Source organism: Vidua chalybeata, chromosome 9 (genome assembly GCF_026979565.1).
Source record: "Vidua chalybeata isolate OUT-0048 chromosome 9, bVidCha1 merged haplotype, whole genome shotgun sequence".
Lineage (NCBI taxonomy): Eukaryota > Metazoa > Chordata > Aves > Passeriformes > Viduidae > Vidua > Vidua chalybeata.
This window is the reverse complement of record NC_071538.1, coordinates 1,071,634-1,090,832: the sequence shown is the minus strand read 5'-3', so window position 1 is coordinate 1,090,832 and position 19,199 is coordinate 1,071,634. Positions and strand designations below refer to the sequence as shown.

Sequence of the window (19,199 nt, the reverse complement as noted above, 5' to 3'; positions counted from 1 at the left end):
CTTGTCCCAAATGAACACTCCTCAGTATTCCAGTCAGGCTGTGGTCTCCTCCGTACTGCCACAACACAAAGAGCAGAGAGACAGGGCACAGAAAGGAGCTTGCCTTTCCTCCAGCACCACAGCTCTGGGAAAAACCACTCACAGGATAGGTCTGGCTTGCTCAATCATTGCAGTTATCCTGGATCTTCGTGCCTAGCTTCTCCACTGGGACAGCATTAAATCCCTGGAATAATTAGCTGCCACCCTCCACAGAGTTTCTCAGGTACGTGCAGCTCTTTTCAGAGCCTTGCAAGTTGGCCACACACAGCTGGTTTTATGAGGCTATCAAAAGCACATCCAGCTAGACAGTCGAAAGTAAGTGCTTGATGGACTACTAGAGAAAAAAAAAAAAGCTGTGGACACAATGTCTTTTTTCCTCCTTCCAGCTTGTTCTCTCAAAGAGCTGGAAAAGAACCCAAAAGCATCCAGCTAGAGGCAGACACCCAGCATGGAAAATTCCAGTCTAAACCACTGAAGTTTCAGTAACTGAAAAAAAGAGGAGCATATAATAGAGACAGTTCATCAATTTTAATTATAGGTGGTGTTACCAGTTATGCCTATAATTGCATTACCCTGGTTACACACTCACAATAACTCCAGTGAAAAGAATGTCCTCACTGCTCTGGGGGACACAGCAAAAGAATAGACAAAGGTGGTGGCAGCATTTTCTAAAAACTCTTCTGTTTTCTGTCTTTCAGCAGGACAGCCCCCGAGGATGTGTAAAATGCAGGGTGAGGTAGTAAAGTCAGGAGTTCACCAGACAGGTACTCCTGAAGGTCAGGCACAAGGCACTGAAAACTGGGATACAAGGAACCCACAGAAAAAAATCTCTAGGCAATGCTTCTGGAAGACACTGGAGATCTTGGATCCCCCTAAATTTGAGAGACTGCAGAAGGTGGTGGGTTAAGAGAGGGCACAAACCCTTGGTACAACGAGATGTTTCTCCCCTCTGAAGAAGAGATCTCTGCTGTTCAACCTGCACCTGCAGCCAGGATCTAACTCACCCGGCTTCAGGTGGCTCCAGCCCAGACACCTGCACTCCAGTCAGTCAGCCTGAACACCCTTTATAATTAATTAGGGGCAGCAAAGCATCACTGGGCTGTGAACCATCCAGTTTTCAGACTTCTTGGGACAGAGGGGAACTACCTCTCAGAAGAGCCCATTTTTTCCATCTGCCTGCAAAAGCGAGGGTGGCCAGGGCAGAGAAACAGCCACATTAACTGTGAGGAATCCCACCCCTCCTTACTAACCCATTAGTCCAATATCTCTCAGACTTTTAAAATTACTCCTGCCCCTGACAGCTGCTTGCTTCTGATGCCACAGAGAGAAATAACTTACAGCAGCTTGCTGCAAGCTTCACAATTGTATCTGGATGGCAGGAAAACAACTCACAGGTCAGTATAATTTCATTGCTGTTGTTGGACAAAGCTTTGGGTGAACATGAAAATAAGCAGTCTGGAGTCTTAAGAACATTATTGCCTGCACTTGGAAAGCTTTTACCCTGCCACACAACTCGAAATTTCAATAGGGGAAATAAATAAAAGCTTAAATTTGGCAGAAACTGATGGTTTATGTTCTCACACTCGTTACACAAAAATCTCTCCTTCCCTTTGCATTTAGGAGAGCTAACGGGTCAATGAGCAGAAAAGACAATAGAAAGGAACTGAGAGAATGGGTCCAGTCATCCTTAAATTGCATGGAAATATTCCCACAAAATGCAGTAGAAAAAGGAATTGCAGCAATATTATCAGCATCACCTCTCTGCATATGAACAAGAGCCATGTTTGCAGCTCTTCCAACCAGAATAAAGTTCTTGGTCAACTGTCTCCTCTCAGAGCCCAGAGACCAGTTATTACCAGATGACCCACCCAGCCCCTTACCAGCGTATACAGCTTTAGTACTACACTCATAAAAAGCAGGAGAGGGTTCCCAGGGCATCTAGTCATTTGAAACTGAGAGAGAGGAAACCTGCCTGCATGTTAAATAAACCTTCAAAGTCCACAGTTCTGTTATAAATTCAATTACTTGATCATCATAAGCTGAAGATATAAATCAGGGAATAAAAAAAAATAATGAACAATCTTGCTGCATTGCTCGCTCTGTTCAGGACAGACACTTCACACACTGCTAATGAGGATAGACTGTCTGCCAAAAAGTCATCTCATTCAGGAAAAGGCCATCCTCGCTTCCTCAACTGGTAACAGACACCTCAGGTACAGAATCTGCTAAGTTGGCCCTTAGAAAAGTCTGGCACAGATATCTGCAGTGAACCAACTGGAGAAGCTGGGGGTTATTTCCAGCACAATTAAGCATTCAAAATTGCTGACAATATCACTTAGGCACATACTGTTATAAATGAGATTCTACGGGTTCTCGCTAAGTGAACTTTTCCTCCTGGCTCCATGATATTCCATGTGCTACAGACCATGGTTTAACCTTTCCAGCTTTTCTTTTCAGAAGCGCACACTGTGCTTTCCTCGAGCACCATAAAATTCCTGCTGGTGTTCCTGCATACTCCATTTAATTTGTAGCATTCGCAGCCCCAGCCACAGGCGACAGAGGAGGCTGGTAGGACACAGAGACACTGAGTACTGACCTGGCCCTCTGACGTTGACATCCAGAACATCCACTTCTTGGTCTGCCTGAGGGGGTGTGAGGGCCAGGGAGGTGCTGCCACAGACATCTGCTGCCTCCAGGTGCTGCTGTGTCCACTGGCGCTGGTCAATCTGCTCGTCCCCTTCTGGCAGCAAGGCCTGGTCCTCAGCCTGAGCACAGCACACAAGCAGCTGCTTCAAAATACCCATCAAGTGGCCAGAGACACTTGAAGTTCTTGGGGCGTTCTTAGTTTTGGTGGGGTTTCTCAGGGTTTGGGTGGGGATTTTTGTTGCGTTTTGGTTTTTTGTTTGCTCTCTTGTTGTTTTAAGGGGGGGTTGTTTTCTGTCAAGTTAACGGTGGTCTCCATTTACTTCTGCTTGGCATTCTCAGCTTTCATATTCCCACCACACATTGTCAGGCCTGAACTGCAAGACATGACATTAACCTTCTTGTCCCTTTTGCTGCTGAAGGGAGGGGACACTGAAACAGAAGGCACTGACTTTCTCCACCAGCCCGTGGTGGCAGTGTTAACCTGAGGATTTGCTCCTCAGACACCATTAATAACATATTACCAATCCCTAGGCCAAGGGGGGTTTTGAGCAAGGGAAGGTAATGCAGATGCTTGTCTCACCAACAAGTTTCAGATGGTATTTAAGTCTTGGAGCTCCCTACCTTAGCTCTCTTTGGCTGAGGTCCACCATCACCTGCCCAGTGCTCAGTCGTCCCAGGCTCGGCCAGGTTACCCTCTGGTATCTGGACTGACAGATTTCTGACAAACAAGGAGAAAATATCACTTTGCAGCCTGAGCAGGTGCTACTGCTGCTACTTACACTACCCTGCAGAGACTAACAAAGAGGTGCTTGTAAGTTTGGTAGCTTGCAAACAGAGGAATCAAGAAATCACAAATTTCAGGCAGCCAATAGTGGCATTAAATGCACTAAGAACTGCAAAGTTGTTTAATTCAGTGAAAAGCCAAAACTGCATAAAACTTTTGAAACTTTCCATTACTTATGAGTCACATTTTTGATGCATTGAGCTAGAGATATTAGAAGTTTGTTGTCATCTATCAACCTAAAAATGTCTCACCTATTCCAGGAGAAAATTAGGCAAACAGTGCCTGGCTGCTGATCTATACTGCTCAGTGTCAGAAAACCAAACAAAAGATTCCTTGCTGGCATTTTATACATTACAGTTAATTAAAATTCTTCTGTCCAAACCAGATGTTTTTAAATTTATAGGAATAGCCTAAGAAGTTCTAGTTTAAAAGGAAGCTTTCTCTAAGGAGTTAACTGCCTTTGATGAAGCATATTTCAGCCACATTCTCAAAATCCTCGAGCCACTAATAAACACAACGTCAGTGACCTAAATGCAAACTTACTTGAGTCCAACAGCATCCTCCCCAACAGGCTCTCTGCGTTTGTGGTTGCTGGGATCCCTGCGCAGGATGAAGCCCTCTGGGAGCCACAGAGAGCCGTGCTTGCGCTTGCGCTTGGCCATCATCACACCCAGGAGAAGGATCAGCAGGATGATCAAAGCTGCCACAGCAAGCAGGTAAAGCAGCTGGGTCTTTGGTGGTAACAAGGGCTCACCTAAAAATTCCATTTAAAACACAGTGTGATTAACAAAGTGGAGACAACAATCTTCAGCCTACAGACTCTTCTTTTCTCAGCACAGTCCTTCCCACAAGGAGCATATTGTCTCTACAGAGTTTAGGCTCCACTGAGACTGCTGTAAGTACATATCACTTCGTTTTGACTTCCCTTGGTCTGGTTTCTCCAAGTGTTTTTTAGTGTACATGGCTCCTGAATCAAAGATCTTGCTCCTTCCTCCAGCCACACTTACCTGGCATAGAGAGAGCTGATCTACATGAAGATACAAGAATGACCCAACTAGGAAAAGCAATAATGCCAGCCTAAAACAGCTGAGCCTCAGACTGAGGGAGATGGAGCAGAAAGCAAAGAGACTACATATTGCCAGAGGAGAAAACATCTGGTGGTCTGGAGTGAGGAATGCCTCCCAGCCCTTCTCTCTAAATGGCACCTTTTCCATTGAATTCATGGCTTAAAGCACATGAATGGTTTTAGTGTGGAGATCACCACTGCAGTGCTGTAGCATGAGAGATTACTGATTCTACAAGTATTAAAGTGACTAAATAAATGTCCTGCCTTACTAACCAGACACCCCCTCTGTGAACTTTGCACAAACATACTCCTATAACTGGGGACAAACAAATCACCTCCCAGAAACCATACTGAACAGCAAGACACAAGAGGATGGTGATCAATAATCTGAGTATTTTGCAAGCCCAAAGTTTGATGACTGCCTCTCTCAATAAGCAACTTTTCCTCTCCAATTACTCACTTTGGACAGACACAAAAGGATAGGGCAACATGCCCTTGATGGCCTGAGCAGCTAAGAGAGCTGCAGCAGCTTCTGTGTTGTGAAAGCATTGCTCTGAGTCCTCTGCACACTGGCGGTTGTCGATCTCCAGGAACACCTTGGTGCTGCAGCGACACAGTAAGAGGGCACAGCAGTCAGTGACAGAAACTCATGCCAAAGCAGTAGGTCAAACTGCAGCAGTGTTTTACCTTAATCTTTCTACCCCAACGCCGAACTGGGCAGTTGCAATAGCGGTGCATTTTCCCATTTGAAAAAACAGCCTACAGCCCTAGAAAGTCTAGAAAGCCCCACACAACTGCAAGCAAGAGCTACCAGCACAACCAGGCCAGAGGAAGACAGAGGGAACCACTCACCCAATGACCTCTTGCTCCAGCTCTCTGTGCTTGCGAACCACCACGAGCGACCGACGGCTCCGTGCTGCCGATTTCTCCCCGTAGTACGGGAACACCATGGGGTTTCCCTGGGAGTCCAGCTTAATCCTCAGATTGGTGTGCAGGAGCGTTCCCAGGGTGCGCAGGAAGCTGCGGACGTCCCCCAGCAGCTCGTCAGGGGGCATCAGGACCACGATGATCAGGGTGCCCTCTGCCAGCTTCTCAGCCTTGTCGCCGGCGCAGTCCAGGCCGTCCCAGCCGCACTCCTCGCTGTTGCAGCCCTGGTCGCAGCGCCCGTCTGCGTAGTGATCTGCACAGTACTTGTCATACCTGGAGCAGGGAGAGGCTTATGGGCAGCACACGGCGCTGACGTGCTCTGCACAGCACACCTGCACTCTAGGGGCCCGGGTCTTATGCTCTTCGGCATCGTTTGAGGTAAGGCAACGCTCATAATCAGGATATCGGGAGAAGAAATACAACCCAGCTTACCCTGTAAGCTTGCAGCCTGAGAGGGCAAAAATAGGAAGCACAGCACAGCCCAAGAACCTATTATTTAATTCTGGTAACAGTGTAAGAGAACTGCTTATTCTATTTGCTAAGATACTAACACCTCTTGCCTCACCGAGGGAGAATCATCACTGCAAAGCCGTTAGCATTTGTCAAAAATAACTGAAGAGAAAGAAGTGCCACTACAAACAAGCTAGAAAACATGTTCAGAGGCAGCAAACACAGCTGGGATTAAAATACAAGTATTTCTGGTATGGAAAAAAATTCAGGATAGCAGGCAGCACACTTAAAACCTAGGACAAAGCAAAATGCCTCCTATTTACACTTCCAGGGAAAGCAGGGCACATGCATCAAGAAGGTTAACACATTACCATTGCTCAGGTTATCGACTTAGCGCACAGCACGCAAATTCCAAAAATAGACAAGAAATACACAAAGCAGCAGAAACTGCTGGATGCCAGGCTTTCAGCAAGGATAGCAAGAGAAACACTGCAAGAGAAGGCAGCAACAGGCAGGAGCTATGTTAGTCACACGGAGAAAACATTCTCAGCATCGAGCCTTACTTGCATGTCCTGCTATTTTGCTGACACTCAAAGTTGTCAAACAGGCACTCGGGCGTGTTGCAGAACTCATCACACTGTCCATTGAAAAACATCCAGCAGGGCAGGGAGGAGGAGCAGTTGGCCCAAGGATCCTCCACTGTAAGGGAGCAGTCGCCTCCATCCCACTGGCACGCATGGGTGTTACAGTCTTCATCACAGTAGCCATCCCTGGCTTTTTCTGCACACTGGAAATCTAGGCATTTTCGAGGCTCTGGGCTGAAAGTTACGGGCTGCTCACAGTGGCTGCCCTGGGTGTGAACAGGGCACTGGCAGTAATAGTAAGGAGGCTGAGAATGAGGGTGGCAGCTGCCCCCATTCTGGCAGGGGGCACTGGCACAGCCTGGGTGTGTCTGGCATTCCTCTCCCACAGACAGCTTGGGGCAATAGCACCGCGGACCAGAAGATGTTTGGATGCACTGCTCCCCCTTCTTGCATTTCACTTGTCCACAGGTGCTGTGGCTGCTGAACTCACATTTTGCTCCAGAATAACCCTATGGGGTGGAAAAAAAAAGGCAAAACAATCAGTGTCACAAACATATTCTTCAACACTCTGAGGGCTGGAGGCAAGGTGATATGTGCAAATCCTTTCTCCCCTGTAACTCTTATAGCCTCACTGTAGGAGCCATGACTTTCTGGACCTAACCTCATGGATAAACTAGGAAATCACAAGGCTCTGTTACGTTTTGAAAACAGCCTAGAAGAGCCACAAACAAGGGGAAGCATGCAGCAAGCACAGAAAACACAGGACTGCAAAAAAAAATTAATTAAGTTAATGTAATTTAATGCTAGACTTAAGACAAAAAAAGCCATCTGTGATACTTGAACACCATACTTGTTTGGGGTAGCAACAGGCAGCATCACTTTCCTGGGGCAGCTGGAAGCTCTGGGTTTCCCCACTGAGCAGATAAACTAAGGGATGTCGGCAAAGAGCGTCCAGTCTTCACCGGCAGTGGAGCAGGGAGAGCCCAGGCAGAGGGCTCTGGAGCTGGGGCAGGCCGTGCAGCGCGAGCTTACCGGGGGGCACTGGCAGATGAAGCCATCGGGCATGTTGCTGGCCACAGCGCAGGTGCCGCCGTTCTGGCACGGCTTCCGGGGACACACGTCGATGACGCTCTCACAGTGACGGCCTGGCACGGAGCACAGCGAGAGAGAGCAGAGAAACTGGGTGTGATCACTGCAGAAAGCATCACCACACAAAACACGCCCGCGAATAACCGGCAAACTGAGCACTCTTTCTGGAGGGAGCATCCCTTTGGATAAGGTGTGGTCTCCCCAGTGAGACCTTTCTGGAGGGAGCATCCCTTTGGATAAGGTGTGGTCTCCCCAGTGAGACCTTTTTGGAGGGAGCATCCCTTTGGATAAGGTGTGGTCTCCAGTGGCTGCCTAAGCAGTAAAGAGGAAGGCACAGCCCCAGAATCCACAAGGTGCATTTGGATGCAGCTGACCACGTCAAGAACACACACAACACAGCACAAAGACAGAATGGTGCTGTTGTCATCCCCAGGTCAGCCAGGCACAGAGTGATGTACCACACCAGTTTGGGGGTTCCTAAGACTTCTTTACTTTTTGGAAGATGCTTAATGAGTCCAATGGCAAATCACACTGTAACATGAAGGAACAGCCCTCAGGACCAGATGTACCACAAGTGAACAGGAGAACCACACAGAGTCTCCTCAGACTGATCAGCCAGACAGAGATCTTACTGCACTCACATGCTTTGCAGCAACTCCCAGAGTCAAGCTGACACCAAACTTCTAAAAGTTGGGGATGATCTCAGCATGACTTGGACCCCCTAGGAAAATATTAATAGAAGTCTCCAGACAGGAGCAGACAGGGCAGGATGGCCCACAGAGTTCTGGCACCCCACCAGTCACAGACCACAGCAAAGCCACCCTGTCCCCGCCCAGGCAGAAGGGTCAGTGGGGAATGTGCAGAAGACAGACAGCCAGAGGAGGAAGCATGTTCCCCCTTTGTGCCTAACATTTCCAGACAGACTTCATGTCTGAGACACAGCAGCTCTCTCTGCTCCTCCTGGGGTGCAGAAGGCCTGCACTCCCCGCAGCACAAGATCCAGCAACCCTTCCATGAGGGTCAGAAGCCACATGAGGCATAATTCATAGAGGCAACCTTAACAGACAGGCTTAAAATAAACCCATCTGGTGGCCTGCACCAGTGTCCCACCAGCTCCACTTCCCTCATACATCACTCTTTCAGGAACTTCTTTTGGCAGGATAAGTAATGCATTCAAAAGCTACTACGTGAAGTCTTCAAACATATATCTTTGTGATTTCTTTGCATCTGAAACTCACAAATTTAGTGGAAAATCACAGCATCTCTAAATTTCAAGAAAAAGAGTAAAAACTGCTGGTAAAGCATGCAGGAAAAGTGACTGGTAAGCAGGGAAAGTGCAAGGTTTTAACGGAGGAAAACTGAATGCATAAGAAGTTAAACTGACATGGAAAATGGAAAGCTGAAAGTTAAGACACATCTGGAGACTATTAGACCAAACTTAAGCCCAGTGGGAGGCAGAAAGCAGAATAGCAGCAATACTAACAAAGAGGAGGTCTAGAGAGAGTGAGACATAAGTCTGCACAGTGTGAAATTCTTGCAAAGTTGTGATTCAAAGTTGGATTGTGGAAGGATCACCAAGCTAGGAATGTACAGCCCGTCTCTGCATAGAATACTCCATCCTGACCATGTAACCAATGCAAGGAGGAAAGGCAGCAAGGAGTAGAAAAGGAGGCCAAATGTAAATTATGATGCCATAACACTGATTTATAGAGAAAATGCATGTGGCTGCTTTGCAAAAGGAGAAGTCACAGATAAGCTGACACATGAACTGTTACGCTTTCAAGAAATGTGAAATTATGAAGGCAAGAAAAGTACCATAAGGAAAGAGAAGTCCTGGAAGCCAAGCATCTCAGGAGATTCCTTCATTTGAGACAGCTCTGGAAGCCAAATTTCTTAGAAGTTTTAAAAGAAAGAGCGGTTTAAAAATGGAACGATGTTGTAGGGAAACAATCAGGCATTGTGAAGAGAAGCAGGTAGATAACAGCACTGCCAGGAAGGGACAGAACCACCATTTTCTCAAGATACTGCCACAAAATAATAGGAAGCACTACTCACCAGTGAAAGCACTACGGCAGATGCACCGATAATCATTTGTCAGCTGGACACAGTCCAGGCTCCCTCGAGGGTTGCAGGGGTTGGAGAGGCACTCGTTGATGTCCCCCTCGCAGCGCTCTCCTGCAAAGCCCTGGGGACAGAGGCAGCTGTAGCCCCCGACCTGGTCAATGCACTGCCCCCCGTTGAAGCAGCGGGGAACTCCCGAGTCCGAGATGCAGTCATCCACGTTCTCCTCACAGAAGCGGCCTGCAACACAGGAAGGAGGGACAGCTTGGGGACACAGTGCTGTGGCTGCCTTTCCTATGATGCCTTAAGTTTGAGCTTTCGTGTTTTCCAGATTCTCTACTGCATTAGTGTGTAACTCTGAACTTCATATAAAGTGTTGGTGAGTTCTCCTCGCAGTTCAGTCACACACAGCAATCCTTTTCCAGCCCCAGAACCAAGGACATCGCTGCAGCTTCAGGCCCAAAAAGTGCAAACAACAGGGAATTGAGGAGAGCAGAATGGGAGGATGGGATTGCATCACCTGGAGCTGGAATTGGACAATCAATCCCAATATGGAAATGGACCAAAACCTATAAAAGTGTAAAAACTCCTGACCTGGGGTCCATCTTGGGTGTAACCACAGCCGGGCTCTTGTGCTGCCCAAAGTGCGTCCTTTGAAGGCCTTTTAATAAATCCCTACTTTAGTCCTTTAATTCTGCCCAGCCTCTGTTCCAGGGAGCCTCTTCAGGCATCACCTGCACTGCTTATCAAGTTTTAAGGCCATGTCACACACAGTCCCTGAAATAAGCAGGTAAAAATCCCAGTTTAACACATTCCACACCCTCTGCAGACAGCCAGCTTCAGAGCAGGCTTAGGGTACATGTGTTTTACATCCAGGCTGTCCTCAATGCTAGGCTGTGCTGATATTTGGCAGCTTTCATACTTGACTTAATTTAAGGGTGTAATTAAAAACACAAAACCAAACCAAGCTCAAAAAAAGATGCACTTGATTTAGTCCTGAGACTCAGCAGAGCCTGGCAGCCCTGTGCTGGCCTTGACTGGCCACAAGCTGCCACCAGGCTACCCTGGAACTGGGCAAAGAGCATTTGTAGCAACAGCATTAAAATAAGCAACAGCAAACCAACAAAAAAAGCAGCTGTGATAAAACACTGATTTCTCCAGTCTGGCTTCTGGGGACTTACAGCAAACCCCCACCAGCAGCCAGAGAGGGCAATTTCTTCTCCTCCCTGTGGGATTTCCTTTCAAGGGACAAGGTCTGGTGCTGGTTCTGCTTTCACTGTACAAGGGCAGAGAGAGGAAGCTGAGCAAGTTTATTGCTGTTGTTCCAACCAGAGCAAGTAAAATCCTTCACCCAAATATGGAGGATGCTTATACTGACATCAGTGAAGTACTAATTACAAACTGGGCAAGGGACAAAAGCTAAGTTTTACTATCCTAAATAATTGTATCAAGTCTCCTCCAATTCCTTTCATTTACAAAAAAAAAAAAAAAAAAGGAAAACAAAACAAAACAAACCCCCACAAAACTGTCACATCCAGAAAGTAATCCATCTCAACAAAGAAAAACAAAGAAAGATTGAAGGATTAAAAGCAGTACAGTCACAACCTCTCAAAGGATGGTGGGCGATTTAGTGGAATACAGAAATTCTGGCAACGCAGATACTGGTACCTAAATACATTCTTGGATGTAGAGACCTAAAAAGCAGGTTTGTTTCTGCTTTTGTTTTATTGCACTTTTTTTTTTAATTAAAGAATAATATTAAGAACAATACATGAAGAATTGGTACTAAAATGATTTAAAATTAAATAAACACTTATCCAGGGTGGGGAGATGTGCTGAGAGCCACACTTAAGTGAATGAACTGGTGATATGCAAAGGCAAGAGGCAAATATATTATTTTATAACTGTACTTAAATTTACTATATGAAACAAGAATTTAGTTCTATCTGACATCTGAAGATTTTGCCAACACTGAGATGACACACTTCAGAAAGAAAAAGTTCAGGGCAATGTAAAATTTTTAACTGACTTGAGAAATAAGCTTAAAAAAATAACATAAAGTGAGAAAGCATTTACTGATGGGTTAAAATGTTAAATTCTGAATATTTTCAAAGGTAGAAGCCAGGTTCATAGGTAAGATATAAAAGGGAAAGCTAGGTTTTAAGAAACTTGACAATAAACAGGCTGTGGAATCATGTTTACTGAAAACTAGTGATATAAACTGTGGACTACTTTTTTTTTCTTTTTTTTTTTAATTTTTCAACTTTTTTCCCCCTAAGGAGCTTTTAATCAAAAAAGTCAAATATATTGAAATAGTTTAGGGTAGCCTGGAGGCACTCAACTTCTTTTCCACAAAAGACTCCAGGACAGAGGACGACGAAGGGCAAAAATTTAAGCAAGTATAGGACATTGGAAGTTGTGCAAGAGCTAAAAAAGTTTCCTACTTATTTCATAGCACCTCAGCCAAAAAGAAACTTTGGATTTACTGTGTCAAAACAGATAGGTTTGGGAGAGACCTTAACAGCAATCTCACGCATACACATTGCCAAAGATGGCTCATACATTCCCAAGGGACACTGCCACGACCTATTCCTTTAAAAGAAAAAAAATTAAAAGGGAGGAAAAAAACCAGCATTTATTTTTAAAGAGAAAATATGTATCCCAAGGGATCCAGTGTACTTTGGGAACATTCTTCAAAGAACAGAATGCATTCCCTTTAAACTGTGTCTCATGAAACCAGCAGTCAGAGAGGAAAATTCCCCTCTTGTAACATTCACTTAATTACTGAGCTTCCTACCCCGAGTTCCTGGTGGGCAGGAGCACTTGAAGTGATTGACCAGGTCAATGCAGGTCCCTCCGTTCTGGCAGGGCTGGAACTGGCACTCATCCACCTCATACTCGCAGTTGACACCCTGGTATCCAGCCACACACTGTCGGCACAGAAAGGAGGGTCAGTGGTCTGTCTTCAGCAGATATCTCAGAGAGGCTAACACCCACAGAGGAGCCCTCAGTGGGGCAGGTTAGGAGTGCCTTTGTAGCTGAACAACTTCGAGGGTTGCACAGCCAGCAGCTTAAACACACAGCTTGACCTGTGACACGTAACAGGGCACTGCAAATCTGAATTCAAGTGATTAGATTGCTGCAAAACAGAGCACATCAAATGCTGATACCCTCCAGCACTGAAACTGGCTTAGTAGTTTTGGCTTAAGGTTTAGATAAAACTCATCCTTTCCCTCTGAACATGGGCTTCCAAGGTGTTCTACCATTCCAAAAAGCTTAGGGAGGCTGATATACAACAATCTCATGGCCTACGCTGCTCTCTGCATCAGAGTTAGGAAACAGAGAGCAGTGGAAAGCATTTCCCACCCTGGGAGGCAAGGGATACTTTGCCCATCCAACAGGGAAAATACAATATTCCTTTAACACACTTTGTAAGTATTTTAATATAAACCACATCTCAGGCAAAAAGCCTTTCCAGATAAGAACCCCCTCTCCAATGACACAAAGAGTGCAACGCTCATCAACCACAGCTCCTTCCAACCACACCCCTTAATTCATTCTTAAAAACCTCTCAGGAGCACCGTTTTTGCTACAGCCAAATTAAAAATTCCTTCCAGGTGCAGGCTGCTTTTATCCCCTGTTTGAAGGTACTTTACCACTTGCAGGTGTTTCTGACTTCCTCTGATGCCTTTGTTTCACTGTGCCCTAGGTGTTCTCCCCTCGTCCCAGCAAAGCCCCGGCTTACCTCGCACTGGTATCCGCCCAGGTGGTCCCGGCAGGTGGCTCCGTTCTGGCAAGGGCTGGAGTCACACTCATCCAGCTGCACCTCGCAGTAGCTGCCCGTGTAACCCACCTGGCACTGGCAGTGGTGGGTGTTCCCCACGTTGAGGCAGTGACCAGAGTGCTGGCACAGCTGGTCCACAGGGACTCCTGAAGCAGAGTTAAATCAAGTGAGCAAACATATAAAATGCGCTTGCTGCCGGCGCAGGTAGCTCACACAGGAATGGATATGGGTAGGCCCAACAAATTGAAACGTTGCAAGTTTAAAATTGAAAAGTTACTCCTTAAATTACAGTGGATCAAAACCAAAACTGGCTTACAAACAAAGCCACTGCTCTGTCCTCTTTGGATCACTGGGTTCAACACCGGCACAATTTGTACAGCTGTGTTACTTTAGCACTGGCTGGTAAATACATATCTGAAACGCTATTGCTGCTCTACAAAGGTTCAGTGTTTGTACCTAGAATGTCCCCAAAAAGTATGGGAGCTTGACACCTTTCTCCTTTGACACTGAATCTGCTCGTCTGGATTTCCTGGACAAAAGTGGCATGACAGTGTCCATCTGCCTGGGGCTACAAGCCATGTTGCCAGACAAAATTCCCTTAAAAACCAAATCTTTTACATATACATCATCTGAAGTAGAAAATTACTACTTTGAGGGGCCATGGTACAACCTATAAGGCTAAATAGTGCACTCAGTAATCAGTATTCTCTACAGAAATACTTATGAGTTCCAAGATGCCTTTCTTGTAGAAGGCCATGTCTTAAACCTGGCCTGCCTGGGGTTTAGCAGAAACCTGAGGTTTAGCATGAAGAGTCGATGCATTTTCCAAAAAGGCAGTCCGTGTAAAACGGTACTACTGAAACTCTGCGACCTCACATAATATTTAATTCTTCCTTTCTGATATTTTTGTGACGGGGGGAATCGAGGAAGTCTTGACTGCCAAACACACCCTTGGCAGAGAGCATTTTTACTTGAGAAGCGACCAGCTAGAGGCAAAGCTCTCTGGGCTGTGCACAGGTGCAGGGGGGAAGGAGATGCTGAAGGCTGAAGCACAGAGGATGCTGATTTACCTCTCTGTGAAGCCGCCACCTGGCACGAGACGTTGGGCACGTCGCAGTAGGCGCCGGTCCAGCCGGGCGGGCACACACACCGAGTTTGGGCCAGGGTCTGCACACACGTGCCTTTGTTCTTACAGGGAGACTTGCTGCACAGATCCACGAGAGACTGCAGAGCAAACAACCCCCGTGAAACATGGCAGATGCAGGAGAAACAGCACTCAGAGAACAAGTTCAAGATGCAAGGAACGGGAGTTCTGCAATACAGGTTCCCTGTGGCACCTGGAAGAGCAGGACGGTCCTTCCCAAGCTAAGCCAGGTAACTTTACTGACAGTCTCGTATGCCTGGGAAAGTGCAAGTGTATAGAGGAATAAACCCCAGATGGCAGCATTACTTCAAAATCCTCACACCTCACCATGAAGTTGGATCTTTGACTGGCTCAGTTTGAGAAAATTGGGTTTTATCTCGGTCTAGCTTTCTAGTTCCACGTTAGCAGGAGGCTCCCAGCTATTCTCCCTAACTGCCCCCACCTTCACTGCTTTCTGAGGATGACAGATGTGTTCCACATTTTGATCCACACTTTCCCTTACTATCAATACCTCACCATACCTCCTTTTGGCCCCACTTGCTGCACTATGTTCCCTCTGCCTTTTTATGTCTTCCAAGATTCAACTGAAACCCCACAACAGTTTTATGAACTGAGGATGGGCCAAAGTATATTGCTTTTCTTGATTTCTCATATAGAAACAAAGAGTCTAAAACTCACTAAATCATCATATGGAAGTGAAGACCCAAAATAACTGTCTGTTGTAATATCAACTAGCCACTAACCATCATTTCCTTTTTAAGCATTTCATCTTCAAATTAATACAGCTATTTGATTGATTTCAAGCTGACTTGAGGGGAAGAGTGAGGTTTTTAAAGTGAGTAGCACCAAATTTTGGCTGTAAAATGCAATTTCAATTGCAGAAAGTTCTGCTTTTCAGATGCAAACTGCCTCCTCACAAAGACTAAAGTAAAAAAAAAAAATTTGTACTTTCACAGGCAACCAAAAGGAAACTTGGAATTAAGTTTTATCACATGTAGTTGAGCGTGAAGAAGAAAAAACACCGAGCCTCTTGCTTCTGCATTTGTAATGAGTAGCTGACTGTTTTGCATGCAAATTCTAAAACTTATGAATCATTGTCTGATTTTGTGCTGCTTATTTAGCTTTGCTAATTAGGTCAAGCCAGTTTACCACTAAGACAAGAACTACAGTGTAGCTGTAATCTATAAATCTCCCCAATACAGCTTTGAGTAGTACTCATCTAAATTTAGAAAGTTCTGGTTCCTTGTATAAAATGGGTAATACATTACAACCAAGCTTCTCTGAACACAAAGCAGACCTTCTGAGAATGCACAGTGTTTAATTTGGGGAAAGGAACATTAATCCTTTTCTCCAGTAAAAACAAAGCAAACGTAACAGAAGAGGAACTACTGAACTTCACAGTACTTCACGATCACTCTCAATGCTAATTCTCCCAATAAGGTCTAAGTGGTGTGCCCAGAATGCATAATTAGGGTAGCAGAGGGGTTGCTTTTTTCTATCACTTCATTACTTTGCATTCACTTCCTCCATTAGCAATACCTAGAAGCAGACCTGACAATTTAATGTCTAGCAACATACTTCTGAAAAAGCACCTCCCCCACTGCCACTGAAATGCTTCTTTCTGACACTCGCTGCTTTACAAAGACATGTTGGCATGAAAGAGAGCTGCAAAATTCTTACAAAATTGCACTGTTTTCCAGCAATTTAAGAAATTTCCTTTTTTTTTTTTTTTTTAAATGGCAGCACTTAAGACTGCTGGCAAAGGAAGCCAATACAGAGTTTACCATTCCAAAAGCAAAAATAGTCTCACATCATTCTTGCTGTTTTGATAAGAACAGAATCAGAAAGAATTCTGATTTGAAAAACATCATTCTGTTTCCACTGTGCCATGCCAAGTTAAGAGTTTTTAATAGGCACTAGTCAGTCATTTACAGTATACAGGGTTTGCAGCTCCTGTGGAAAACTGGAAAATGCCTGAACTTAAGTGTGCAAGTAGGCTGGAGATTTTTATTGAGGCTGTGAATAGGACAAGCACGTCATTTACTGCCTCAAAACATTTTCTGGCTTTTCATGAAGAAAGATTTACTATCAACCCTGATTAAAATTCACCTCCCTGTAACTGTAAAGAATGAACCAGTTAAATCCAAGTCCTGCTAATCAGACTGATATTCTGGTTTTGTTTTGTGCCTGTTTGCTGGTTTGTTTGTTGCTTTTTTTTTTTTTTTTTTTTAAATACAGGACTGTCTTCAATCAGGACAATTTTATGCTTTGAATGAAATGGAGCCATTTTCCAGGGTAACAGCTGGTTTACATCTAAGAAAAGTAATCTAGAAAGTTCCAGTGACACCTGTTCTCATAAATAACCACTTTTCTCCTCCTTGCAAATAGACGGGGGATAGAACTAGATGATCTCTAAGGTCTCTCCCAGCCCTTCTGTGTTTTGCAGTTTTGAACAGGGGCACCTAATGGGCCAACCAGCCCTCACCAGGACCGAAGGAACAAGAGCTCAGCCATGTTTGGCACCTCACAGCTCTCCCGTGTCACCTCTGCTGCTGGACAGCTCAAACAACAAAGTCACCCACCTTGCAGTTCTTGCCAGTGTAGCCCAAGGGGCATATACACCTGTATGTGCCCAGGCTGTCCACACAGGTGCCCCTGTTGAGGCAGGGATGGGAGTCACACTCGTTGATTTCTGTCAGGCAGAAGGCTCCCGTGAAGCCCAGGGGGCACTGGCAGGTGAAGGAATTGATTCCATCCACACAAGTGCCTCCATTGAAACAGGAGCTGCAAGGCAGGAGGAAGGAAGGTAAGCTGAGACAAAATGCAATTAGCTCACAGACAAAAGGGAACATAAACATGACTGAAATAAGGGAGAAAAGCAGATAACAGGATCTTTTGATCACTGCTAACTTCTGGCTGAAGAAGTATCAACCAGAAAACAGCAATCCTACAGAATTCCAGCTCGCCCTCCAGCTCACTCTTACCTCAGCAAAACAAGAAAGTAAAGCAGGGTTTTAATGAGTCATTATGATGGATGCAACTAATTTAATGAAACCTTCCCAGCTTCAATGTGACCACAAACATTACCTCTTGTGGCTTGCTCAAACTGATACATTTTATTACGAATTACAATTGTATTACAAATTATGAGAAACAAGACAATTGGCCTTTTTTTTTTTAAATCTTCAAAGGAATCAGGGGCATGGTTTCTCAAGGAAAAAGTTCATACAACATGCAAAACACAAGCATGTTCTTCACTGAAATTATGTGAAAGTATTGGTATTGCTAAATCCCTTCCTTCTCTTCTCATGAGAATCTTAAGTCCTGATTTGTAAAACTATTCATAATACATGCCCTGGCAGAATTCAGATCAAAGGAATTATCCCCCTCCCCCCCAATCTTCTGATCATAAGAAATTCTGCCAGATTAGGTGTCCTAGGGAGAAGGCACTGGGAAAGTTTGGAGAACTGATGTGTCATGCAAAATTGACTCCGTTTTCCTTGTAAAGGAACTCCTGCTCCTCTGAGAATAATGCTAGATCAGACTTGAAATAATCAGTGTGATCAAGTACACGAACCAAATTCATGTCTGCTATCTGCTTTGTGCCTGTCAAAGGGTATTTCCACGAGAGGAGCCCCTGACTCACCTCCCTGAACTCACAGTGCAGGGAAGCAAGTTTTAAATATTGAAATTCCGACTGCGATTACGGTAGAGACGTCAACATTAACCTACTTATCAAACATTAGAAACATTAAACTGCTCAGCAGAGAAGTTCCTCTGTCTTGGGGGCTGAATTCTGTTTTAGAGGGAGAGCAAACTGCTGTTTCCACTTTTGGCAAAGCAGGGAAGACAGAGGAACTGCCATTCACCTGGCGTGTTTCACTGAAACCAGGTACCAAAAGGAGAGGGCACTCTCTCACAGGCAGCTTCTCACACAACACACGGAAGAATCATTTGACCCAAATTCAAATTAGCCAACCACCACAGTGCTCTTAAGCACAGCTCGGTAATTTTGGTTGAGAGGGTGTGACTGGTTTAGCTTGGCAGAGCGTTGAAAATTGCTACATCCTTAATTCATACCTGCAAGACTGGTTCCTGTCCTGACTGATAACAAAAACAGGATGAACCTCAAGGAAGAGCCAGGAGTTCTGCTAAAACACCCAGCATACTTCACTCCCATCAACAACTGTTGTGCAAATTAAACACACCCTCATCAGTGACACAATCCTGCTCTTAAGAAAAAGATATTGAAATACCTCCTCCTCAAATGCTATTTTATAAAAGGAAGGAAAGATCTTTTCTATTTGTGCAGAAAATACTTGAGAAAACCAAGAGCTTTGCATAACTTGTCTCTGGTAGCTAGACTAGAACAGAGTACTTCTTAATTGTTTTTTAACCATTGCAAGTTTTAAAGAAACTGTTAGATTTTTTTTCCATTTGACAATCTGAAGTTACATCCATCCTAACAAAGCTTAAAATAAATATGCAGGCAGATGATGGAATCACATGTTTAATGCTCAAAGAGCTCTTAAAACTACCACATGAAGCATTTCTATTAGGACCAGCTGTTGAGCATTTTAACTCAGTTCCACACCTCCCCCTTTGGAACGACCTCAGGTTTTATC

General features: G+C 45.0%; 1 protein-coding gene across 1 annotated transcript in view; it reads right to left on the bottom strand.

Moving 5' to 3' along the window:
- NOTCH2 (notch receptor 2) overlaps positions 1-19,199 on the bottom strand; it is an 82,923-nt gene that overhangs the window by 7,321 nt on the left and 56,403 nt on the right. The window contains exons 18-29 of the mRNA XM_053950116.1: positions 17,157-17,358; positions 14,501-14,654; positions 13,392-13,576; positions 12,444-12,576; positions 9,641-9,886; positions 7,529-7,641; positions 6,476-7,005; positions 5,388-5,735; positions 4,996-5,138; positions 4,013-4,223; positions 3,307-3,403; positions 2,636-2,804 (exon numbers count right to left, since the gene is read on the bottom strand). Of these exons, the coding sequence (XP_053806091.1) occupies positions 2,636-2,804; positions 3,307-3,403; positions 4,013-4,223; positions 4,996-5,138; positions 5,388-5,735; positions 6,476-7,005; positions 7,529-7,641; positions 9,641-9,886; positions 12,444-12,576; positions 13,392-13,576; positions 14,501-14,654; positions 17,157-17,358 (2,531 nt within the window). The remainder of the gene's footprint in view (positions 1-2,635; positions 2,805-3,306; positions 3,404-4,012; positions 4,224-4,995; positions 5,139-5,387; positions 5,736-6,475; positions 7,006-7,528; positions 7,642-9,640; positions 9,887-12,443; positions 12,577-13,391; positions 13,577-14,500; positions 14,655-17,156; positions 17,359-19,199) is intronic.